At 40.9% G+C, this 27369-nt stretch overlaps 1 protein-coding gene across 2 annotated transcripts in view; it reads left to right on the top strand.

The window, feature by feature from the left end:
* RBKS (ribokinase) overlaps window positions 1-27369 on the top strand; it is an 87397-nt gene that overhangs the window by 21985 nt on the left and 38043 nt on the right. Inside the window, exons 2-5 of one of the 2 annotated variants that reach the window (XM_054162429.1) lie at window positions 2522-2654; window positions 11173-11236; window positions 13761-13823; window positions 21221-21385. In XM_054162429.1, coding sequence (XP_054018404.1) covers window positions 2522-2654; window positions 11173-11236; window positions 13761-13823; window positions 21221-21385 — 425 coding nt within the window. The remainder of the gene's footprint in view (window positions 1-2521; window positions 2655-11172; window positions 11237-13760; window positions 13824-21220; window positions 21386-27369) is intronic. The other variant, XM_054162430.1, reaches the window with a different exon arrangement.

The raw sequence follows: 27369 nt of genomic DNA, 5'->3' as shown, positions 1-27369 counted from the left end.
CTTTTTAAAGTGTAGTGAGATCTGTGGATGAAAGGAATTATCCAAGACCTGCTATTACTATTTCTTACCAGGTCTGGGTGAAACAGCTATTCTTTGCTGAATGATACATGATTTTAGACGTATGCATGTAGTACACTGACACTGCTGGAATAGAAGCTTCCTCAGCTGAGTTTTGTGGCCTTCATTCTCTGGTCCACAACCATCACTACTTTGGTTTCCAGTGGTGAAAATGGTGATAAATTATAGGTGTTACCAAAATAAACATTATTTATTTACACTTTTTACACCTTTTTCCATGAATCCTTGGAGATTCCCATTGTAAACAAGCTGCCAGATGCTGCTGTGGGTGAACAGTTTTAACTCAGCAACTTAGCAACCCTTTCTGTATATATATTAAGTACCTGTATTTCTAAAAAGCTGTTGTATTTTACTTTTAAATAATTCAAGTATTTCCCAACAGAATGTTCCTATCTCTGCCTCACTGGAAACAAAATGAGTGCTATTAGCTGTATGAGTGAACCTTTCGAGGTTTCTCCATGGTGATTCACACAAAATAAACATGCTGGATGGATACTGTGCTCTCACACTGAACCCTGAGGTGCTCTGTTTGCAAGCATTCCAACTCAAGACTCTGAATCCCTACTTGTATCTGGAAACTAGGTACTGATGAAGCACCAGCCTGTAACAATTCCTTCAAACCCAAAATAGCAGTTTCTGGGAGTTTAGGACTGACTTGGCATTGCTAATTTAATTTTAGGTTTTCTCAAGTGTTGCTAAACCTGTGAACTGATGGATGCTGGAATTGAAAATTAATGGAATAAAAAATGGTTTCTTTTTCCTAAGAATGTTTAATAAATCAGGTTGTGCTCTGTCATTCATTCTGTAAGGTTTTGTGAACACCAGTGTGCCCTTGGAAAGTAATATCCACACGCTCTTCATATCCTTTTCAGAAAGCACTCTGTAGTGATTTGCTATTGCAGGAGCATGTAACCTCTTCTTCTGAATTGGAGAGCTGGAGAGTGATTGACTATTGGAATGGGCTGCCCAGGGAGGTGGTGGAGTTGCCATCACTGGAGGTGTTTAAGAGAGGACTGGATGGGGTGCTTGGTGCCATGGTTTAATTGATTAGATGGTGTTGGACGATAGGTTGGACTCGATGATCTCCAAGGTCTTTTCCAACCTGGTTAATTCCTATTCTTTCTATCCTATCCTATCCTATCCTATCCTATCCTATCCTATCCTATCCTATCCTATCCTATCCTATCCTATCCTATCCTATCCTATCCTATCTTATCCTGTTTATTGAAATAATGTTGTTAATGGGCAAACAGAACTGAAGTTAATCTTTTCCTTTTTATTAGGGCAGATTCTTCTGCATTATTTCAGATTCCCCTTCCCCACTTCCCTTTTCATTTCTGCAGACTTCTGGAAACCTGTCTAAGCAAACTGTCATTGACTGAACAGGTTGATAGTACATCGTAGGAGGCCTTCCCTCTACACATGTTGTAAACTTGTTTGTAGCTTAAGAGATAGAACGAATTACATTTTTAAACCCTGTGCCTGGAATGTATGGCTTGAGGAGGCAGAAGTTTTGGTAATCTCAAGTGTTGTAAACACAGCATTGAGTCATGTATTTTAATAGAATTGGCAAAAGTAAGCTAGCCATTTGCATACGGAGAAATTTTTCCACGTAATCTCAGTGGTGTCTTTTCTTCCTTTCAACTCTTGCTGGAGATAGCAAAGCATCTGGTGGAGTTAACAAAATTACTGCTTTGTTTTGGTTTGGTTTTTTTCTAAAATGGAAATTAAATCAGAATACACTCCTGATAGGTCTCCACTTCTATTAGTGCATCTGGTTCTGGGCACCCATCTCCAGAAGGATGTAAATGTGATTGGACCACATTCAAGAAATAACGAAATGCTGAGAACTTGTAAAGCTTGATTTGTAAGAGGGGAAAAAAAAGGTTAAATATGTACAGGGTACTTGATTTACAGCAGAGGAGAGCAAGGTTTTGATAGTGATCTACAATTTTAAGGGGTGTGAACAAAGCAAAAAATTACCTAGAGTAGTTCAAGAAGGTGTAATTACATATAGTGAAATTAAATTAATAATATGTAAACTTAAGCTGAATGTTACAGAAAAACAACATGAGCAGTTAGACCTATAAATTTAGAATCACAGAATCATAGAATCAATAAGGTTGGAAAAGACCTCAGAGATTATCCATATTGAATTAGCACTGGGGAAACTCAGGGATCAAGTACTTCTTTTCCTGTAGAAACATGAAACAATGAACAAAAGAAATGCAATCCCTTGCTTGAGTAATAAACGAGAAGCTCGACTGGGTGTCATATGAAGAATAAACTTAAACTGATGGGATGTCAGGTCCTTTGAGTCTTCTTTTGGTCTTAATGGCTGGCTCTTGGACTATTTAGCATGACAAGAATGTCAATTTTATTTTGATGATATTTGTTATTTTCAGTCACTAATGTATGTAAATCTTGCTTGAAATTTGAACAGCTTTACCACACGGTTGCCGAGAGCTGGAGAAACTATCCTTGGACATAAGTTTTTCACAGGTTTTGGCGGGAAAGGAGCCAACCAGTGTGTCCAGTCTGCACGACTCGGGGCCCAAACCTCGCTCATCTGCAAGGTAAGCACTGTCTTGCTCTTGGATTAACTGAACTAAATGTTCATGCAAACTCCAGTAAATCTTTAGGTAACTGGAATTTGGTGACTTACAGAAAGGTTGTTGGTTTTGTGGATTTTTTTTAAGCACTCTCTAATGCCCTTTTTGTTATTTCAGCTATAAATTTAAGCATGGAGTAGGGTGTTTTAAGAACACTGCCAGAACCAAAGACCAGTTGACTAGAGATCTGGCAGACATTGCATGTGAAGGATTACAAGGCTTAGATTGATGTACCATGGAAAAGAGGTTATGAGGGGATTTGGGCTATTCACAATTCAAGTAATTCTGATTAGCTCCTCCTCTTTATGTTCCCACTGTTAAAGATGATCAGGGCTTCACAGATGACATTCAGGTGCAGTCAGTCTGCAGTTTACTTTGTAGACAATTAAAAATCAGACACTGACAAGCCAATAGCAAATTTGAGAAGGAATATAAAACTTTGTGCTTCACTCATTATCTCATTACTTGAGATTAGGATGAGACATTCATGTCCAAAGTCTAGATCCTTTGCATGCTTTGGTACTTTTTTGCCTACTTTTCTGATGTACTCTAGTATAAAGACTAGCCAACAGACCATTAGGCTGATTCAGCTTGGCAGATGCTATGTTCTTACAAGGGTTTTCTTTGGCTTTTGTCATTAAACATTATAAGTTTTGAGTGATCATCACTAAGGTTTCTCTCTCCGTAGCCTCTTTGTCTATTTGTGATAACTGTAGATGAAACGTCACAGAATTAACTTGACTGGACATATTTTGTTACTGCCATGGCTGAGGAGAATGCTGGATTCATTGGATCATTGTCGAGGATTTTTTTGAGAAGTACTGGAAACATCTCAGGGAAACCTTTCTCACTGCTTTTCCATTCCAAAATTTACCTAAAGAATGGTGGCTGTAACTCTAAATGACACCTGTGTGCATTTCCATGGGTCATTTTCACTGGCTGTCCTACAGTGTGTGTGGGTTTTCTACTGGCAGTGTTTGTGCATCTGTAATACTGTGTATATTTCATCATCTTTGCATTTGAAAATTATCAGATTCAAGTACAAGATGATCTGGCAATGAATTCCCTGCTAAATGTTAAAAGGGTTTTTTTTTTTACACTGGAAGTGTGAATTTTGTTTTATCTTTTAATGGTCTAGCCTTTACTCACTGCATACAGGTTTCTGAAACATTTGCATTCCTAATAAAAAATTTAGCAGTTACTATAATTTCTATTGATTTTCCAAAATCATATTCATTTTCTTTCAATAAAAGCTGGTTTTTCTTGATGATGTTTATTTATCGGAGTACAGAAAGAGCAGAGAATAACTCCAATATCTACAAATGCCAGTATTGAGTAGGTTTTTAATTTTAAAAGTTAATATTTACTGTTTAAATTGGAAATGCAGTTTATAGCCTCATAAAATTGTCTCATCTCATAGAAGTACAGTCCTGTATCTGCATGGGTCAGTGGGATGTAGTATGAAGTTTCTTACTGAATAAACAAAGAAAAGTCAGACAATAATGAGCCACTAAAATTCAATTATTTTCACTATAACAAGTAATCTTAAGTGTTCATTGGTTCTTAAATCAAGGCTATCCATCACACACACACACTCTATGCCCAGTACATATTGTATTTTGGCCGTAATTTCCAACATTCTTTTATCCAGTACAGAATCCAGAATTAACCAGGTTGGAAAAAACCTTTGAGATGATCGAGTCCAACCTATTACCCAACACCATCTGACCAGCTAAACCATGGTACTAAGTGTCTTATCCAGTCCAAGCAACCCCAGCTCCCTCAGCCTCTCCTCATAGGGCTTGTGCTCGAGATCCCTCCCCAGCTTTGTTGCCCTTCTCTGGACACCTTCCAGCAACTCAACATCTTTCCTAAACTGAGGGGCCCAGGTCTGGACACAGGACTCAAGGTGTGGCTTAACCAGTGCTGAGTACAGGCCAGTACAGGCCAGGTGGCCTTCTTGGCCACCTGGGCACACTGCTGGCTCATGTTCAGCCTACTCTCAACCAGTACCCCCAGGTCCCTTTCTGCCTGGCTGCTCTCCAGCCACTCTGACCCCAGCCTGTAGCACTGCATGGGGTGTTTGTGGCCAATGTGTAGAGCCCGGCACTTAGATGTGTTAAATCTCATGCTCTTGGACTCTGCCCATCTGTCCAGCCTGTCAAGGTCCCTCTTCTGCAGGGCTCTCCGACCCTCTTAACAGATCAACACCTGCCCCCAGCTTGGTGTCATCTGCAAATTTACTGATGATGGACTCAATCCCCTCATCCAGATCATCAGTAAAGATACTGAACAGGACTGGGCCAAATACAGCACTAGTGACTGCCTTCCAGCTGGATGTGGCACCATTCACCACCATTCTCTGGGCTCAGCTCTCCAGCCAGTTCCTAACCCAGCTCAAAGTGCTGCTGTCCAAGCCAGGGGCTGACAGCTTGGCCAGGAGTTTGCTGTGGGGGACAGTGTCAAAGGCCTTGCTGAAGTCCAGGTAGACTACATCCACAGCCTGCCCCACATCCACCAGGCAGTCACCTGATCATAGAAGGAGATCAGGTTGGTCAGGCAGGACCTGCCCTTCCTAAACCCATGCTGGCTGGGCCTGATCCCTTGGCCATCCTGTGAGTGCTGTGTGATTGCACTCGAGATGACCTGTTCCATAATCTTGCCTGGCACTCAGCTGAGGCTGACAGGTCTGTAATTCCCTGGCTCCTCCTTCAGGCCCTTCTTGTGGATGGGCACCACGTTGGCCAGCTTCCAGTCATCTGGGACCTCTCCCGTGAGCCAGGACTGTTGAACAGTTATGTAGAGCGGCTTGGCCAGCTCATCTGTGAGTTCTCTTATCACCCTAGGATGGAGCCCATCTGGTCCCATAGACTTGTGGGGATCCACGTGGCTGAGCAGGTCTCTAACTGCTTCCTCCTAGATTACAGGGGAACTATACTGCTCCCTGACTCCATCTGCCAGCTCAGGAGGCCGGTTGTCCTGAAGACAACCTATTCTACTATTGAAAACTGAGGTAAAGAAGGAGTTCAGTACCTCTGTCTTTTCCTCATCTTTTGTTACAATATTCCCCTCCATGTCCACTAAGGAGTGGAGGTTGTCCTTGCAGTAGAGTTGCTTCAATTCTACAATTGAAAGTTCAAGAAACAGAATGATTATTAATACTATAGGAACATTGGTGGAGTATGGCATTGTCTTGTGAGGACTTCATTTATACAGAGGATGTCCTGGGGAAGAGTATGGGTGGACATGTCAGATCAAGTGACAAGGCATTCTTCCTATCTCAGAGCTTTAAAAGACAGTGAGTGGTGAGGGTTTGAGAGAGAGGGTTCTAGAATGATTTGCGGTTATGGCTAGAGTTGCCACACAATGCTGTGGATTTTAATGTAAAATCCAAGTACTGAGTTTGAACTGTGGAAATACAAATAGATTTCTGCTTTCTGCCTGGATGTCTCTGCAATTGGCTCCTGTTACTCTGTGTTATCAATATGCATGACAGTGTCAGTCCCTTCCTCAGATTGCTCAGTACAGTAAAAGAGTCTATCAGTGGAGTAATTGCCTCTTCAAAGATAAGACAGACGATTGTTCAGAGAAGTGTAAAGGATTACTGCCAGGAAACTAAAAGATCTAAGCAAATAAATTAATTGCTCATTTTTGTATAAGAACCCTGTTGTAGCACTGAAAAATGCACAGTGATCTTGAGAGATTAATATGGTGGAGGGATGTTGGGCTGAAGGATTTGTATGGGCTGAAGGAAGTTTTGATTTACTTCTGAGCAACAATTTGGAGGGATTCTCACTGGACATGCATGTCACTGGCATTATATTGCATATACTAAATGCTGCTTAAGCAGAATCTGTATTTGATTCCTGCTTAGAAATAGGAAGTACTGTATTATGCTGTGTAGTTTTCTCTCTTTAGATGATCTGTAAGTCAAATTTCAGTTGAAGTGATGAAAGCATGAATCCTCACTTCATTGTAAGAACACAACTGTTCCTCAGATGCAGCCCAGAATATGATGCGTATCTTCCATTGTTTTTTTTCTTCTTTATTACTGTTTTATATTTGTCTTGGGAAATGTAGGAAACATGATAAGGGAGGGAGAACTCAGACTGAAAAATACTGATGTAATTCCAGTCATTCTAACATGCAAACTATGTGACCATAATGCCTGTACAGCTGTTGTTATTAACTAAAGACAGATGAAGTGCTATTTCAGCACATGCTATGTGTATGGTCAGCAGACTAAGACATTTCATAGAATCAGAGAATCAACAAGGTTGGAAAAGACCTCAAAGATCATCAAGTCCAACCTGTCACCCAACACCTCATGACCACTAAACAATAACACCAAATGCCACGTCCAATCCCCTCTTGAACACCTCCAGGGACGGTGACTCCACCACCTCCCTGGACAGCACATTCCAATGGCTAACAACTCTCTCTCTGAAGAATTTCTTCTCACCTCCAGCCTAAACCTCCCCTGGTGCAGCTTGAGACTGTGTCCTCTTGTTCTGGTGCTAGTTGCCTGGGAGAAGAGACCAGCCCCCACCTGGCTACAACCTCCCTGCAAGTAGTTGTAGACAGCAATAAGGTCTCCCCCGAGCCTCCTCTTCTCCAGGCTAAACAACCCCAGCTCCCTCAGCCTTTCCTGATAGGGCTGTGCTCAAGGCCCTCTTCCCAGCCTCATTGCCCTTCTCTGGACACATTCAAGAGTCTCAATGTCCTTCTTAAATTGAGGGGCCCAGAACTGGACACAGGACTCAAGGTGTGGCCTAACCAGTGCTGAGTACAGGGGTAGAATGACTTTCCTGCTCCTGCTGGCCACACTATTTCTGATGCAGGCCAGGATGCCCTTGGCCTTCTTGGCCACCTGGGCACACTGCTGGCCCATGTTCAGCCGGCTGTCAATCAGTATTCCCCTGGGCCCTTTTTGCCTGGCTGCTCTCCTGCCACTCTGACCCCAGCCTGTAGCACTGCATGGGGTTGTTGTGGCCAAAGTGCAGCACCTGGCACTTGGACTTGTTGAATGCATGTCCAACTTCTCATCCACCAGCATCCCCAAGTCCTTTTCCTTAGGACTGATTTCTATGTGCTCCTTCCCCAGCCTGTATTGACAGTGCGGATTGTTCCAGCCCAGGTGCAGAACCCTGCACTTGCTCTTGTTGAACGTCATGAGGTTCACCTGGGCACCACCTCTCCAGCCTGTCCAGGACCCTCTGGATGCCATCCTGTCCCTCTGGGGTATGGACAGCACCACTCAGTTTGGTGTCGTTTGCATGCTTGCTGTAGCCAACATCTCACAACTTGTGTATAGGTTTTGTTAGCTAACTCTAGCTTAAGTTTAACAAAACAGAACAAAACAACCCTAAGTAGTTATTTTCTTGTACAGTTGTTGTGTGACAGATTGATCAAGTTGACATAGAAGAATGCAGCACCAGAACAAGAGGACACAGTCTCAAGCAGTGCCAGGGAAAGTTTAGGTTGTAGGTGAGGAGAAAGTTCTTCCCCGAAAGAGTAATTGGCCATTGGAATGTGCTGCCCAGGGAGGTGGTGGAGTCACCGTCCCTGGAGGTGTTCAAGAGGGGACTGGAAGTGGCACTCGAAGCCATGGTTTAGTAGTCATGAGGTGTTGGGTGACAGGTCGGACTTGATGATCTTTGAGGTCTCTTCTAACCTTGTTGATTCTATGATTCTATGTTGGACTCTGCCCATCTGTCCAGCCTGAAAAGGTCCCTCTGAAGAGCTCTCCTACTCTCTAACAGATCAGATCAACACCTGCCCCCAGCTTGGTGTCATCTGCAAATTTACTGATGATGGATTCAATCCCCTCATTCAGATCATCATAAATATATTGAACAGGATGGGGCCCAGCGCTGATCCCTGAGGGACACCACTCGTGACTCTCTCTTTACCCAATAGTGCATCTAGCAGGGTCTGTGCAAGAGCAGAAAATATTTTGTAAAATGTTGCATAATTGGGCATGGTCAGTAAATATACCTTTGATCTAAAACAAGTCTGATGCCCAATACTCTGTCTTCCTTGCGGGTAAAACTTGAATGGAGAGAGAAGCCCTTCAAATTCACTAGGATCAACTGGGTTGGATGCTGATGAACTAACATGGAGAAAAGTTTCCAGAGGACAAGGACCTCCATGGATACCAGTCCAAGGGCTTCCCTCAAGCCCTGACATGTCTTGCTGTGAGCAAAATTACCAGAGCTGATCTCAGTTGTTCTGACAGCTCAACAATGAAGTACACCTGTCTGTGAGTTATGTACAACCCAGAGCTGAAGGGAGGAAGTTTTGGTTGAGCTTTTGGAAAATGGTTATGAAATCCTGAGATTTGTTGTAGAAGCTTTGTAGCAGAGGGAGGAGGAGAAGGTGATACCATCCAGCAGAACATATTCCATAAGTACAGCTGTTAGGCTAGACAGGTGAGCACAACTCAGGTTTAAATTGCAGATGACTGCAGTTACCCAGCCTAAAGCAGCTGGAAGATACAGCTTCTGAAACCCTGCCCTGGCTGGCAAGCTGTGAGTAGTCACAGATACAGACATTCTCTAATATTCAAACAATAACATCGAAATAAATGTTGTTGAGTGCTTTTTCAATGTGCTAAAGGAATGTTCCATCTGGCTAGACTGTTCTGACCTAAATTGCTCCCTTCCTTTGGTAAAAGACTGGGGCTGTCCCTAACAGTGCTTTAGAAAAATCCCTAATCGCAGATTGAAGGAAATGAAGGTATGGTTCCAAACACGATTGTGCAATAGAGTGTGTGAGAGGAAGGATCCTTCACCTGTGACACTTGGAATTTTAGAATTCCATATGGCTTGGTGTTTCTTGTGATCTCTAGCTAGTACTCAGGCCTTTCCCGAACTTTCTAAAGGACTGAGCTCACGAACAGACACATTTCTAACAGCAGGTGATAGAGGCAGCTGCTTTGTGCTTCCAGTGACTCAAATACATTGTTTGCTATTTAGTGCTGTTTTATGAGAAGATGGATCATTGGTAAGGGCTCTTTGTGTAATTCTTTCATTATCTAGGCCATGACCAGGATCTTGATTTGCTTTCTAATCTGAAGGTGGGGGCTTTCCCTTGCAGAAATATTTCCTACAGCATTGGTCAGTTTTTAATACTTATCAGATGCACAACTTACTCTTTGAAGTGGAGCATACACGCATGCTGAACATGTAGGCTAAGAAGGGGGAATTAAAACCTGTGTCGGCTTTATAAATACATCTTGAGTGCTGTTTTGACATTAAGCAAGTGATATCATTCTTTTCTTCATATACCTCATCTCCTGTGTTCAACTTGTGTAGTGTAACAAGAGAAACATTTATGAGTGTGAATAAACAGCAAGCAGAATTGTTTTCAGATGAAAGGGTTAGTTAGCTCTTCAACTTGCTGTTGCTTGGAGAAGGGCAACAAAGTTGGTGAGGGGTTTGGAGCACAAGCCCTGTGAGGAGAGACTAAGGGAGCTGGGGTTGCTTAGCCTGGAGAAGAGGAGGCTCAGGGGAGACCTTATTGCTGTCTACAACTACCTGAAGGGAGGTGGTAGCCGGGTGGGAGTTGGTCTCTTCTCCCAGGCAACCAGCACCAGAACAAGAGGACACAGTCTCAAGCTGCACCAGTGGAGGTTTAGGCTGGATGTTCTTTTGTAGAAAGAGAGATTGTCCATTGGAATGTGCTGCCCAGGGAGGTGGTGGAGTCACCATCACTGGACGTGCTTAGGAAGAGACTGGATGGGGTGCTTGGTGCCATGGTTTAGTTGATTAGATGGTATTGGGTGAGAGGTTTGACTCGATGATCTTGAAGGTATTTTCCAACCTGGTTAATTCTATGCTATGCTATGCTATGCTATGCTATGCTATGCTATGCTATTCTAATAGATTGTATCTTGAGTCCCTAACTCAATCTACTGTTGTTGGACAAACAACAAACAAAAATGTTGAATTTGTAAACAATGTATTTGGTACTGAGAATTATAGAAATCAGCAATGCCTTGTTTATCATCACTCTCTGTCACGTAACCACAGCTTAACCACAGTTTGATATTTTTTCACCTTGAGTTAGAAAATTTGAAATACAAACAGCCAGAAAGACAGTAACTAGAGTTCCTACAAATGCTCTCATTTCAAAGATGGATAATTCAGTACAATTCTAGATTTTACAGCCCCCAGAAAGTTTCAGTGTCAAGGGAACACAATTGTAGTAAGAGAATGAAACTTGAATGTAGCAACATGGGTGCAGAGGGGAGTTCTGTAAGAGGAAAAAACTGCAGAACACTGTTCCTATTATTTATTAATACTATTGATACATTTTACTAGTATTTAGTAGTTTAATATTTGTTTATTAATACGGTAAAGTGCTGCAAAGCAAAGCATTGCATTCAAATTCTGTTAGAGCATTCTGTTGTCTAAAGATGAGAGGATAGCTAGATCACCTTGCTGTAGAGAATAACTATCCTTTTGTCTTTTTTTTATAGGTTGGAAAGGATTCCTTTGGCAATGATTATGTTGAAAATTTGAAGAGAAATGGTATTTCTACAGGTAAAATTTCACGTTAAAGAAACCTTTTGTGTTATTTTTAATCATTAAAATCAGTAGTGGAGAGTTTCTTGGTTAACTATGTTTTGCTTTTCCTAACTGTGAATAACTGTTTTGACACAGCTGGTGGGAATGAATGGATATGGGTGGGAATATGGGGACTTCTGTAATTGGCTGTACCACCTAAAATAAAATGTAATGTTACTACCATCAGATCTCAGATGATTATGTCAGTACAAGTCACCTGACGATAACTTATGCAGTTGTTTAGGCAGGCATTAGTGATAGCAGGCAATGCCTGGTGAGAAAATGAAAAACACAGTCTGCTTGTTCATCTGAATTTCATGTTGAGAGCGGAAGGGTAGAGTGGTAGAGTGGAAATCCATTTTCAAGTTGGTGCGCTTCACCTTTGTGAAATGACACATGCAGTCATTTTAGAGACTGCAGCCAATGTTTCTTAATGCAGATATACACAAAAATCAATGTTAAAAGGCTTTTGAGAAAAGGGAAAAATAAACATTCACAGTAGTCTATTATCTTTGCAGCCCTAATTCTCTCCTTTGTGTAAATATATTATTGCGTGCTGTTTAACTGCGTGGTCACGTTTCTGTCTGAATGACTCTTGTCTTCTTCGGGGTGGACAAGGATGGACAGATGCAGTCATCACTAAGTGGCGATTCAATATTCTCTTTATTAATTCTGTTTAATATACAGCCCCAAGCTTCATTTACTGCAATACTCAAATCCTGCTTTAAAAACAGAACTATCAGTATTTTGTGGGCTTTTTTATTATGCTTATCAGTATAGCATCTAAATAGTTCACAAATGTATATACTTAGGCTTATTCATTGCTTATCTTCCAACATGCACAAGAAACCAGGCAAAGATACTGTAAAAACAATCTGTTAGTGTACATTTCTAAATCTCTCCAAAGCAAGCCTATCTCATGAATAAAGTCTTTGATCATGTAAATGAAGCTTTTCTAATGCATAGGTCTTAATAAAAATAAAATGTGTATTCCATAAATCTCCTTTTTCATGATTGATCTTGCAATATTAACATAAATTTTTAAATAGTCTTTGTAGCAGCAAAAGAAAACTGGGAAATTTCTATCTATTCTATGACAGAAGTTTTATCATACTGCATTTGATTTTTACATAGATTCATCAATTGAAAGGTTGGAAAATTTAGGTCCAAGGTACCAATTTCTGCTGACTGAGTTAAAAATACCTGAAAGTGGTGTTAGATTGTCACCCCCTACATTTTAGATTGTCACCCCTTACATTGATCAGCCCTGGAGGAAGACAGGATGTACTGCTGTTAAGGCTGTCTGGAATCCCAACTTGCATTTCAAGATTTGGAGGCAAGGCTAATTCAATGTGCACAGACCTTTTTGCTTAGGACCATCTTATTTCAGTTCCTGCGTTTTCATCTCAGCATATCACTCTGTTATACATAAGGATACCAGGTACTGCATGGAAAGTTTGCTGTAATGGCAGTTCTGTTAACTTTAATATTCTAGTTCCTTGTCATACGTGGGTTTTATTGATTTTGTTCTTCTGTTTCCTAGCATATCACCCTAACACCTTTTCTGTCCATTTTCAATCTGTTTTGTAATCTTTCCTTTTCCCAGTCTTTTGGTTTTCTACAGCCTATCAGCTACCAGTGCTGCTCAGATCATTTGGACCTTTACTGATATGTAACTCCCTCTCCCACATTTGATCAGGGAAGCTTGCTGCTTATTTTCTGGAGGAGAATCATTGAGAACACAGAAAATCTAAGTTCTCTACTTGCAGTTTTAGTGTGCAGAAATAGCTCATGCTAAAAAGAAGATAAAATTGCAAAGAAAGTTCTGCTCTGACCCTTGTAACTCTGAACTAGATACAGGTACCTCCAGGGCAAGTACCTGCAATACTTCAGCAAAATTGAATGAGCATGATGTTATGTGTTTTTTCATCCTTGCTCAATTTTGAGCAAACTTTTCCATTGGCTACTTGAGAAAGAAGCAGTGAGCTTTAGCCCAGCAACCTATCTGTTCTGAAATGTTAGAACACCAGAGCTTCTTGAACAAAAAGTCACCGAAGTGTATAAAGTAGTTGGGGGGGCTTCTCAAATATATTTCTTGTGTATAGAAAAAAAGAATATCAAATTTTTGGACAGTTTTCTACTACAGTTCTTTTAGTATTTTTGTTTTCTGCAGTGTTGTTGCTCATGGGATGAAAGAAATATTTCCATGTAGAAGTAAAGTGCTTGAGAAGGCTGCATAAATAACATGCTTTCTCTAAAGCAGAGATATAGACAAATTAAAGAATGTTGGACTTGCATTTCTGTTTTGTGGGTGTAAATTAACACTTTTTGTTGTTGTTAGCTTCTCTGGCATTGTTGCACATGAAAGAGTAATTAGCATTTTAAAATTGCTGGAGGTTATGGGTTCATTTTAGATTTAATTCAATTAAGCTGCATCACATGCTATTGGCTGCAAGTAATGTATTGAACTAATGCATGCTGTAACTTTTCCCTTTCTTAGCATTTGTAGGTCAGACTACAGATGCTGCTACTGGAACTGCTTCAATAATTGTCAACAGTGAAGGTACATATTTCTGCTCTGAATTGTCCTCTTCATTCTGCCTCTACAGCCATGAAAGAAACCTTTGCCTTGTCACTTAATTGTAGAATTATTTTTTCTACATGTTTCCTTTTTTTCATGATCGTATTCACACTTGGTTGTACTTCTTTTATTAGATGAGGTGCCTTAAAGCAGCGGAATCAGATGCAGTGTGATAGCCATAGCTGAATCAGCCAGCTTGTCTGTCTAGTTTTACTCTGTATAGCCATAGCATAGTGTAGAAGAAGGATAAAGCTCTCCTTTTCCACTTCAACTTACGCAGCACTTAAAATGTGAAGAAAGGGTTTGCCTCCTCCGCACACTGAGTCATTATACCCTGAATCAGGAAAATAATTGTTCTTAGTATAAGTAGAAATATTTATGTTGATCTTGTATTATTACCACAGTTTGTGAGTGATAAATACACAGTGAAATGGCATAATGGCTTTTTCTGTGTTAATTTTCCTTAGCCCATGCCTTTGCTCTCATATTGCAGGAGAAGAAGAGAAGATTTGTCTTCTTTTCATATTTTTCATCAAGATTGCTAAATTATTCTCTGAAAACTTTCAGTGTATCTTTTCCCAAAGCAAGTTGTGCAACTGAGATCCCCTGGAAGAAGTATATGTGTCTGGATCAAAATACAGAGCTCAGGACTAATAATGTCTGTGCAAAAATAACAAATTAAGTGCAAGTGGAATAGTTAATTTTTTGGTGCAGCTAAGAGCCTTCATTTGAACGGCTACCCCAACTTAGCTGACACATCAACTTAAGGAGCTCCTTTGCAACCTGATGGTAGTACATCGGGCTACAGCTCAAAATGAAAAAGGAAACGTGACTATTCACTCCAGGAGCAAACCTGGGAAGGCACTGTGACTACAGAAAGTCTATGCAGAACATTCAGGGAAACTAGGCAAATGCATTGGAGATGTAAATTTAGCTTTTCCCTAAGTAAGATTAATCAAAACCTTGCATGACAGTCAGTACTCAGGCCATTGAAAGTAGGAGAGACTGTGAGAATCCTGCAGTGCATTCCCAGGCCTTGCTGCTTTGTACATGTAACCATGTTTTGCACTATGTTGCACTAGGTCCAGAACAGTTGAATAAGAAGTAGTCTTACTACATCCCAGAGCAGTTGAATAAGAAGCAGTCTTACTACATCCTAATTCGTATGCAAGACCAGTTAAGACAAACATGGTCTGGATGACCTGCTCAAATTAGAACACAATTAATTTTTCTGATGTACAAGACACAAAACCATTTTATGGCTCTAAAACCTTTATAACCACCAGGAAAGGGAAACTGACTGTTAAAGTGCCATGAGGTTCACAGTGGGCCATCTCACATGAAGTGTCAATATGAAAGGTCTTTGATAGTCTTGTGCTTCATGTAGTGAGATGAATAATGTATAATGTCATGTAGTTTGTTTCTTTCAGGAACTAAAAAAATGCTAAATTAAATTACTGCTGTCCTCAGATTTCACTTGATATCTAGTAGAAGAGCAAACCCGGTCAAAACTATGCAATAAAGCAAACAGATGCATGGAATTGGTAATGGTGCTGCTTGTTACTTCTCTCTAAAACCATCTGGCTCCCAAATTGAGTAAATTGCAATAAAGTAGCAGTGCTTAGGTGCTTTGCTGTTGGAAGAGACACTTTTTTTTTCCCTTGTAGAAATCTGGCTGATTTGACCTAAACAGGTTTTGCAGCGCTTTTCAAAGTACTTGTCTACACTTGCCTGTTTTACCACAGTAGTTGTGCTGGCATAGCTGAAACACCACAGCATTCAGTGCACTGATGTAAAGCAGTTTCTGCTAGTTCAAATTATAGTTAAAAGCATGGCTGTTGAAGCTGGGGTTGCTGATGGTGTTTTATGTTAAGAGGGACAAATGAAAACATAGGTCTCATCTCTCAGAATCACCGAGTTTTAATTGCTGCAGTTTCACACGCCTAACCTGCACTTCATTTCACCAATTCTTTCCTAGTATCCATACTTGGAAAAAATACCAGTCAAGTCAGTTGAGTAAAGTCACAGGCAGAAGTAGGAATGATACTCAAGTAGAGGGAGCAGACTATGAGCAACAGCAGAAGGAAAGAAGCTGCAGAGAGCACAGTTAGTGGAGCCTCTAAAGTAAACGTTCCTTGATGTTACCTATGTGTGTCTAGCTGGTGCTACTGAATTTTTGCAAAGATTTTTACTGGTTACTGAACTGTACAGCCATAACTCACTCACTGTAATGGCAAAGTACTAAAAGTTTGAAAATTATCAGGCATATTTGATACTCTTCAAGCTCAATTATATTCTGGGACAATGCACTGTAGTGTCAATAGAAGACAGAGAAGTTGAATCCCTGCTTTCATGCAAAATGGTGGAGAGATATTTAACAGGTTTATAGTACTGCTCTGGAAAGCAGGCAGTTCAGAGATGCTGCAAAGTTTCCCTCTGGGCTATGTCTCAGAAATCCATGCAGAAATATTTTTAGAACCTTGGGGTTGTTTAGCCTGGAGAAGAGGAGGCTCAGGGGAGACCTTATTGCTCTCTACAACTACCTGAAGGGAGGTTGTAGCCAGGAGGGGGTTGGTCTCTTCTCCCAGGCAATCAGCACCAGAACAAGAGGACACAGTCTCAAGCTGTGCCAGGGGAAGTTTAGGCTGGAGGTGAGGAGAAAGTTCTTTACAGAGATAGTTGTTGGCCATTGGAATGTGCTGTCCAGGGAGGTGGTGGAGTCACCATCCCTGGAGGTGTTCAGGAGGGGACTGGACATGGCACTTGGTGCCATGGTTTAGTAGTCATGAGGTGCTGGGTGACAGGTTGGACTTGATGATCTCTGAGGTCTCTTCCAACCTTATTGATTCTATGATTCTATGATTCTTGTGTTCCTTTCAGTCGTTCTCTTTTGTGCAACTGCCTCTTCAGATAGGTTTTGACTAAACACAAGCTTCCATTTACCAGTAGCCTGTACACTTGGAATCTGTACTTTGTCTCTCAAGGAGAAAAGCTGGTACATCCAGCAGTTTTTCTTAGGACATTTTGTTTGAAGCGCATTTCACCACTTTGAACCCCAGGTTTTGTTTCCCCTTTGACCCTACCTCTACTAGCTCTGCCACTTAGCACTCCTTCTGCTCATAATGTATTGTTGAGTGGTAAGGACTCCATAAAGTAATGATATGTTTTGTACTTTTACATACACATATAGGGAGAAAAAACCAACCAAACAGCACTTTATGGATAATTTTTTACACTATTATCTGTGAAGTTTATTGCAGCTTTGTCTCTATCTGGTACTGACTGTTGACAGTGCCATTAAGCTGGCCTGACTGAACCAGGGAATTGAACCAGTCTGACAACTTCCATGTTCATAGCAAAAATTTAGCAGAGGGACAATAGAGGTTGGCAGGTCATGATTAAAGTGTTGTTGTCTACTGCAAGTTAGGACTTACAGTTCACCTACACAGAACACTGGAAGATAACCCTCGCTTGAGATAGGCGCTGTGCTGACTTTATGATAAAGGTATCAATCAATCATGAACAGTGAATAGGCATTATTTTGTAGGTGAGTATACCTTCAATACCAAAGCACTACTGGTAGAAAAACATTTAAAATACATATTTAGATAAGGCTAAGTAAAGAAGGCAAGCTTAGAATACAAATTCCAGCTTATTTGAATTATGCTTTCCAAAGAGAAAAATCTTTGTTTTGAACCTTCAGGGTTGTGAAAAAAATGCTACCTGAGTTTTTGTAGAATTTCTGTGTATTGACATTCATCATGAGCTTGTATATTTTGTGTACAAGATTATTCAATGCTTCTACCAAGTAACTGCATAGAAGTTATGATACCGTGACACACCCAGAACTTACCCTCATAGTCATGAACTGTGTGATTTGGCAGCAAATGTTTTTCTTGTCATGTTCTTTTCTGGTCACAAATACAATCTTCTTTTTCACTCTATGAATTATTATGCAGAAATTCTACAGATATTGTTACAGTTGCATCATTGAGATTTTGGTGAGTTCTAAGCACTGCTGATGGCTTTTAGGCCAATGAAAAAAGTGAAGAGTTTTTGCTCCATGGTGTTTATTGGTGTGCCTTTAATTATTGCACTGGCAATTCTCAGCTAATGGTGTCTATAAAATGACACCTGTGAAAACAATATCTACTTGGAGCTACTGACCACTCTAAGAAGTGACAGTAGCAAGTTTAGAAGCCCAGCTGAGGATGGTACTTACATATGCAACTTTCATACTGTTTTAAGTGTTGATTGGAGCCAATTCTTAGCTGGTGTAAGCTTGCACAAGCCTATCAGCTTCATTTATCTGTTCTAGCTTGTATCAGCTGTGGTGCTTAATACGTCTGCAACACTTAAAATTGTATCAAACCTGAGTATTCTTAGTTTAGGTAAAGACATTTTAGAGTTAACTGTAATGTGGTAAAGACATTTCAGAGTTAACTGTAATGCAGGAAGTGTATTTTCCTCTTTCGGTGTGGGTAACATTTTAGCTCACTTGAGCTGTTTCGAAGTTAGGTGTACTGCTTAAGGCTTCACCTAGAGTTAACAGAGATACATAGGCATTTCCTCAAATAGATATCTAAGATATGTAAGACTTAAAATGCTTCCCTCCTCCTTTTTGAAGGAACCTAGACATTTAATTTAAATTAGAATTTTCTAGAAAGTAGGATTTATTTATTTTTTAAGCTTTAAAAAGTGTATAATGCTGTAGGAGGTGAAATCCACCCTTCTTTGCCCTGTGTCTTTAATTCTGTTGTCTCTAGCGCTGATTTCCCACCTGATTTTCCTGGCAAGAAACAATTGCTTTCAGCAAAGTGGTTGGTGGTATTACAAAATTCTGGTATTCATGGCTGTGGGTCCAGATTCTGCTGTCATGCACGCTGGTGTTAAGTTTGTGGTGACTGCTGCCATTCACAGTAAGTGTGGTGTATATAGTGAAGAACAGAACGTGGCTTTTTCCCTCCAGCTTGGGTTAAGCCCATCTTGACTGTTACACTGCAGTAGGTGCTGTATTTCCCTGGCAGTTTTGAAAGCAGACTTTATGTCTATGACCTTTTGTAGTCAGAAAATCTTCTGACTGTGATGCAGTGCAGCATGGTCTATCTTGAATTTGCACATATGGGTTGGAGCAAACAGCCTTCCTTATCACCTTGGGCCATTAGCTCTGAAGTCTAATAATAATATACATGTCAGTACAGCTAAATAGTTCAACAAGATAATGCAGCAAGACATGTGGATAGAGGTAGTACAGAGTCCATGCAGCAATGAAATGTATTTTTGTTCCTCTGCTTCCCTGCCTTTTATTGTTTGCACTGCTGCACAGCATAAGCTTTCAAAACCCATGCTTGGCAAAATGCGTGCAATTTGCCTTTGACTGTTTTCTCGGCAGAATTCAGGTATCTTTGATAGCGTCTACTTGTTGCAGAAGGTTTTTTCTTTTCCTTTTTTCCTTTTTTTTTTAAATCCAAGATGCCCATCATTGTCTGTTGAAAAGCAGGGCGTTGGCTTTAAATGCTGAGGTTTTGCTTTTCATATGCAGCTGCTCTGTACCAAACCATTGACAGCAGAATTGCTTTGGAAAGCTTGGGCCCCTCCCTCTGAGATCACTGTATTATTCTTTCCATTGTCCTGCTTTCTTTTCAGGACATATTTAGGGAGACAAGCTTTGCACGTTTCTTGTTCAAAGAACTTTGAAGTCACATTCAACAAAAATAATGTATTTAAAGACATAAATATTTATTTACAGAGCAATTCACTTCATTACAGAATTGGTAGGCTTAAATGATTGGCAGTCCTTAAAGGAATCTTCAGCGGGGGCGTGCTGAGCCTGTAAATCAAGGAACAACTGACTTATTGAATTTAATACCTGAGTGATTAATAATAAATTTTAATTTGAAGGCACCCATGCCTGAAGGTCTATAGATGTTGTAACAGAGATTAAAAAAAAGAAAGAATGAAACAAAGAAACTGCAATTAAAGAAGGGAACTTGCATGTCTGAGGAAAAATAGTATTTGGAACCTACGTAAATGAACCTCCTCACCTAACTTAAACAAACTAGGAGAATTAAAGGGATCTTAGGTGTGCTTTGAGATACTGCTGTGCTTCTGCACGTACAGCTGCACCTCGACCATTCTGCTGGCCAGCTTTACATGCAGAAGAATCTGTCACCCACCTTCTTTAGTCACTTCTGATAAACCTTTCATTAGCCACAGGCATTATCTTTCCAGGTTTTGGTGGCAAGCCAATTCAAAACAGGGGCCCTAGCTTGAAGTGTTGTGCATAAACAAGCAAGCCTGCCTCTATGGAATTGAAAGAACACTTAATTTTCATAGCTGTGTGAAATATTATCTGTTTCCAGATGATGGGAAATGAAACTTTCTATGGCATTTTTGGCATATGAACTCAATAATCCCTGATGCTCTTTTCTTCCAAGTGATACTGGACCATTCAGCCTTTCTGTATGTCTCCCATCTCCACTGTGACTAGCACAGTGCTGCTTTATAGTAGGAGAGGTTCGGAGAGGAGAGGTTCGGAGAGGTTCGGAGAGGAGAGGTTCGGAGAGGAGAGGTTCAGAGAGGAGAGGTTCGGAGAGGAGAGGAGAGGTTCGGAGAGGAGAGGTTCAGAGAGGAGAGGTTCGGAGAGGAGACGAGAGGTTCGGAGAGGAGAGGTTCGGAGAGGAGAGGAGAGGTTCGGAGAGGAGAGGTTCGGAGAGGAGAGGTTCGGAGAGGAGAGGAGAGGAGAGGAGAGGAGAGGGGAGGGGAGGGGAGGGGAGGGACGGGGAGGGGAAGGGAGGGAAGGGGAGGGGAGGGAAAAGAAAAGAAAAGAAAAGAAAAGAAAAGAAAAGAAAAGAAAAGAAAAGAAAAGAAAAGAAAAGAAAAGAAAAGAAAAGAAAAGAAAAGAAAAGAAAAGAAAAGAAAAGAAAAGAAAAGAAAAGAAAAGAAAAGAAAAGAAAAGAAAAAGAAAATAAAAAAGGAAAAAAGAAAAGAAAAGAAAAAAGAAAAGAAAAGAAAAGAAAAGAAAAGAAAAGAAAAGAAAAGAAAAGAAAAGAAAAGAAAAGAAAAGAAAAGAAAAGAAAAGAGAAAAGAAAAAAGAAAAGAGAAAAGAAAAGAGAAAAGAAGAGCCTATACATGACTTTTCCCAAAGAAACATAAACATATGCTGGCCTTGTTGCACAGTATAGCATTCATTAGTCCACTAGTCCATTGATTTTATTATCTTCTGAAATCTCTAGATATTTGAAAATGTCAGCAGTTGATGTATTTTTGAGGAAAGCAAATTGAAATACTCATCTGAAATCTGTTCTAGAAAAGCAAGGAATTGTCTTACATACTTTATTGCAAAAGTTAATGTAAAACCCACAATATTTTCTCTTTAGGACAGAATGTTATTGTAATAGTACCAGGAGCCAACCTGCTTTTAAATTTTGAAGACCTGAAGAGGGCTTCTGATGTCATCTCTAAGGCCAGAGTGGTTGTTTGCCAGCTAGAAATAAGCCCTGCTGTTTCTCTTGAAGCTCTGAAAATGGCACGTGCCAGTGGAGGTAATTTGACATAAGTCATTCTCTCCCTTATTTGTGTTGCATGAAAAATACTCTTTATTGTGCTTCTAAAATAAGATCCTGTGATCTGTTCTGTCATACTAGCTTTATTTAGAAGTGAAACAATAGCCAGCAAATTTATGCTATCCTAATGAAAACTGAATTAAATTCTGAAAGTTTGCAGTGTTTACCTTGAATGAGAAATCAACACACACGCTTTTAACCTCCCTGGTGCTGCCTTTCCTCCTGCTTTCATGCTGTGACTAAACACAGTGTCATGTTGTTAGGTCAGGAACTATGGGCCTGACACTGGTATTATTCCAGAGAAGAATAAGTATAATGAATGCAAGTCATTTAAGTTCCACACTAAATAAATTACCTCAAAAACAAATTTATGCCCTTGTTCTCCTAGCATAGCAGTAGTAGGCATGGCTGTTGTTTTCTATATATAAGTTAACATCCTTAACCAGCAATTCTCACTGTGACTTGGCATGCTGTCATTGAATAGAGTCATGGTCTGTGACATTATTAATAAATTGTCACTGTGCTGCACTTTTAAATGTAGGTCATTGCCCCTTCAATGTAGCATATACTCAGCACTGGTTAGGCCACACCTTGAGTTCTGTGTCCAGTTCTGGGCCCCTCAATTTAAGAAGGACATTGAGACTCTTGAACGTGTCCAGAGAAGGGCAATGAGGCTGGGGAGAGGTCTCGAGCACAAACCCTATCAGGAGGCTGGGGGTTGTAGACAGGTGGGGGTTGGTGTCTACTCCCAGGCAACCAGCACCAGAACAAGAGAACACAGTCTCAAGCTGCACCAGGGGAGGTTTAGGCTGGATGTTAGGGAGAAGTTCTTCACAGAAAGAGAGATTTGCCATTGGAATGTGCTGCCCAGGGAGGTGGTGGAGTCACCATCTCTGGAGGTGTTCAAGAGTGGACTGGACGTGGCACTTGAAGCCATGGTTTAGTAGTCATGAGGTGTTGGGTGACAGGTTGGACTTGGTGATCTCTGAGGTCTTTTCCAACCTTATTGATTCTATGATTCTATGATATATATATATATATGTAGATAAAAGCTGCCATTTTGCTTGAACAGGGTGGGGCTTCACTACTGACATGATGTTTTTGTTAAGTGTCTGTAATGGTTTTGGTTAATCAAGCACAATTATCACACTATTTGAACACTAAATATATAATTATTCAAGTGAGGCATCGATGTGAGATTAAAAATATGTTGTTTATATCTGTCCAGAAGATAACACTGGGATGGCACAGCTCATAACATGGTCACTCACACAGCTGGTCAGGGCCATCCCTGGATCAGACTTGAATCAGAACTAACTGGTTCCTTGCAGCTGGACCCAGGCTTGCTCCAGTAGATTTAGCACATAGGGACTGCTGACTTTTCAATCCTCCTTCTGCACCAAGATCTGTTGTGCACCTGTTGTGATCACTGGTGAAGATTCCAGGCGTAGCAGAACTTTATGCATCATGTGCATGTATTTTGTGCTAATACAGGTGGCTATGTGAGATGGAGAAAGCTGGAAGAGAGTGGCTCTGAAACTGCAGTGGTAATCAACTCTATAAACAGAGCTGTACATGAGGAAAAATTATTTTGACTGAAGTGGCAAAACTGGCTTCATACAAGTCTAAATAAAATTCATACATTTAGAAAACTAGCTTGGAATGCATACCATTTATGTGGGGGGAACAGAGCTTACTAAATTTTTTCTTTATGTTTTATGGAAATAGATAAAGGCATGTTTAATCTACTGGTTAATGGACTCTAGTTGAATCGTGAGTCAATACCCATGACTTATTTTGTCTACTTCTAACTCTCTTCTTGGGTTTGGTGAGATGCTTCACACTTCTGTCACCCTCATATGGCAAGATGCCAGCCTGTGACAGAGGAAAAGAGAGGATTCTTCATAAAAGCAATTAAAAAAAGCAAACCTGATACACACAACAGGCAGGCAAGCATTTAGCAGCTACAGAGAGCACAATATAAAGTAGTTAACTGCAGGCCAGCTATGGTTCTTCACTGCCAGTCTGTTACCGTTGCACAGTTGTTGTATCAGGAAAGCTTTGGTTGCTTCTACTTGAAAGCAGTAGGCTACACATGTTCAAATGTCATGTGCAATCAAATCTAAGTAAACAGCTGAGTTTGTAACACTGTAAAAATCTATCCTTACCCAACTGTAAATTGTTAATGCCATTTCCTTTCTTTAACCTCATGTATAATGCAGCACCGTGTGCTAGGATGTGCACTAGACTTATTTTTGTTTAAAACAGATGCATAACCAGATGCCTCAAACCTCTGTTTCAAAGGTTGAGGATTTTTATTGGTTTTCTTCATTCTTACAGAACGAAACAAACAGTAAAATGGAGAAAAAAAAGTGGACACATAGGCAAGAACCCTTTCCTTCTGTTCAGCAAACATCATTGTGGTGGTTTGAGCCTTAAGTGGGATTTAAGGGCTCAGATGGCAGCAAGGCTGTGAATTGCTCCCCCGCTCCCCCCTCCTCTTTCCCAATAGAGAGGAAAAGAAAGGGAAGGAGCAAATCCAAGAAATACTTTGGAGTTGGCTTGGAAGTAGAGAGGTAAAGAATTTTCTTTAAAATATATATATGTATAAAACAATAACAGGAGGGATTCACAAGGGTAAGGAACAAGAATGGATGTGGTAAAAATAAGAATACAAAACCAGTCTCTTTGAAGAGGCGTGGATGTAGCAGGGAGAAGAATCGGGCCAGACCATGTGGCAGGGGAGCAGGAAGGCAGCTGCAGTAGCTCTTGTTCAGGAGAGGCAGGAGCCAAAAAGGAGAGCTAATGACTCCAATGCCCTCCCTTTTATACCCTATCTGGGCAGGGAGCGGGGAGTGGAACAGACTCAGCTTCCCAGGGGGAAAATGCTCTGCAGGGAGGGCAAAGCACTCGCAAGCCCTCTCCCCTTTGTTTTCAGAATGGGCATTAACCTACGACAGTCCTGAATCTGGTTTAAGGCAAAATATTTGATATTGTTAAAGATCTCTTGTAGGCCCAGAATGTGCAGAGCAGGAGCTTGATTGATTCAAATACGAACGAAACAAAGATGGATGAGAATGCTGGGGAGGGAGAATAGGTGTCAGGTAACAGAGGTGTTGGAGGGATTTGTTTGATTTTGGAGGTGGCAGAGGAAAAAAGAAAAGAGAAACTGAAAGGGGAACAAAATTGGAACAGGCAATAAGATTTGCTGGATGGAGATACAAGTTTAGAGGGTAGTCAGGAAGTAGGCTGTGGGTACTGTAAGTGGGGGAAAACAGTAGGAGGGGGTGTGTGAAGAGATACAATGTCATGAAAGTTGAGTGAAAAAGGTTACTATTGCATAGTGCCTATGCAAGAAGCCACAAAGACTGGAAATCAGAGGAGAATGGATCTTTGCAAAGGGAAAGAATTTGGCAGAAAATAATTTGGTATTTGGGGGACCAAAGAGAATACCTTGTTTGCAAGTCATGTTCTTTGTATCCTGAAAGAGAATCTTACTGTTCCTCTATTTCCCTCCTGCTTCAGAAGATATTACATATAGGAGCAAACTAATAGTAATGTATTACACCCCTGCTCATGAGGAGTCCATGCTACTTAAAACCCAAGCTCAAACACTTCCAGTGCTGCTCCTGTATATGTCAGTATGATACCACATGACAGTTATTTTCCAGTATGTACTCTTTGTTTATGTTACCTCGGGCAGTATACCTTAAAGATTTGTGTGGGAAAAAAAAAAGACTTAGGGTTGCAGTTCAGCAAATAGGAAATGCAAGAGTTAAGGTTGCCTGTGAAACCTTAATTTGTCTCCTTTCTGCATATGCATTGTGTTGCAGTCTTTAATTACGTGATCACATGCTGTTTTTCAGTGGTGTGTGATCATATAATTAAAGAGTTTATTATAATACATACTGTATTGTAATAATGTACTGTATTATAATAATATAAGGCAGCCCAATTAAGATTTCATTGGAAATCCTAATCCTGGCATTTTTCTAACTTCTCAGTAAATGTCTTTTTCACTTTAATACTCTTTTAATGAGACAGGTAGCGAGACATGCTAAAGTTGTACAGTCAAAGGCCAAATGTTTCAGAGTATTAATCAAAAAGGTCATCTTTTAAACTTCTCAGTATTCAGATTTCAGAAGTCTCTGTGTGTCTTTCTTTTTTAGGGCATTAACCCTGAAGTGTTCAGGGTGTCTGAATATTATATGCTATAGCTTAGGGTCTAAATATGAGTTTAGGACTGAAATTCACATATCCAGGTTGGAAGATTTGATCACTTACTATAAGGACTATTTCTGAAGGAGGAGAGGGTACTTTATGTAAAAATGATGGCCTTGTGGTTAAGACACAGAAGTACTCATCATAAAATTGGCAAAATGATAAACCAACTCTGCAGACTTCCTGTATTAACAGTAAGTCACTTCTACTGTCCTCATGACAAACCTTTTCTGCTGTTATGCAAGGCCTTAGGCTACAGTTTAAAGTTAACTTTCCTATTCCACCACATGTGCAGTTTAGGTCTAGCTCTGACAGATAGCGTATTAAAAATGTACAATGCCCTGTCTGCACTACAGTTTTATAATGTGGCAGTTTCAGCAAGTTAGGTAACACATTCAGAAGCACATTTAACTACTTGTCTGGACATGCCCTTCATTACTCCATACCACTGTTTCTTCATGTGGAATCATACAATCGTAGAATGATCCAGGCCAGAAGGGACCTCCAAAGGTCATCCAGTCCAACCTTCTCACAGTCAGCAGGGACATCCCCTACTAGATCAGGTTGCCCAGGGCCTTGTCAAGCCTCATCTTGAATATCTCCAGGGAAGGGGCCTCAACCACCTCCTTGTGAAGAGCTCTCATAGTGAAGAACTTCCTGATATCCAACCTAAATCTGGCCTTCTCTATTTTGAAGCCATTGCTCCTTGTCCTGTCTCTCCTCATCCTTCCTGCAGGCCCCTCTCAGGTACTGGAAGGCTGCTATCAGGTCTCCCCAGAACCTACTCTTCTCCAGGCTGAACACCCCCAGCTCCCTCAAGTCCAGATAGATGACATCCATAGGTTTTGCCTTATATACTGACATAGTCACTTTATCATAGAAAGCTATACGGTTAGTCAGGCAGGACTTGCCCCTGGTAAAGCCATGCTGGCTGTCTCAAATCACCTCCCTGTCCTCCATGAACCTCAGCATGGCATCTAGGAGGATCTGTTCCATGATCTTCCCAGGCACAGAGGTGAGGCTGACAGGTTGGTAGTTCCCAGGGTCTTCCTTTCTACCCTCTTTAAAAATGGCTGTAATGTTTCCTTTCTTCCAGTCCCCAGGGACCTCACCTGACTGCCAGGACTTCTCAAATACCATGGAGAGTGCCCTGGCAACTACATCAGCCAATTCCTTCAGGACTCTGGGATGCTTTTCATCAGGCCCCATGGACTTCAGGTTCTCCAGATGGTCACATACCTTGTCTTCACTTACAGTGGGAGGAACCATTTCACCCTGGTTTCCAACCTGTGGGCCATCAATACAAAAGCAATGAGGAGAGGGGTTGCCAGTGAAGACTGAGGCAAAAATTTGTTGAGAATCTCCACCTTCTCCTCATCCGTTGATACAAGTTCCCCACTGTTGCTCACTGGGTGGGGACAGGACGCTTTCTTTAACCTTCCTTTTCTGGTTCATGTACCTGTAGAAGCCTTTCTTGTTTTTCTTTACATCCCTTGCCAAATTCAGTTCTAGCTGTGCCTTGGCCTTCCTGACCTCATCCCTACACAACTGGGCAATGTCCCTGTAGTCTTCCCAGGATGCCTGTGCCTTCTTCCATTTTCTGTATAGTCCCAACTCACCCTTTAGTCAGAGCAGCAGGTCACAGCTCAGCCATGGTGGTCTCTTGCCTTCCTTGCCCAATTTCTTACATGCAGGGATTGAGATCTCTTGTACTCTATAGAGAGCATCCTTAAAGATCTGCC

Source organism: Dryobates pubescens, chromosome 6 (assembly GCF_014839835.1).
Source record: "Dryobates pubescens isolate bDryPub1 chromosome 6, bDryPub1.pri, whole genome shotgun sequence".
Taxonomy (NCBI): domain Eukaryota; kingdom Metazoa; phylum Chordata; class Aves; order Piciformes; family Picidae; genus Dryobates; species Dryobates pubescens.
The sequence above is the reverse complement of the archived record's forward strand: the minus strand, read 5'-3'. Positions and strand labels throughout refer to the sequence as shown.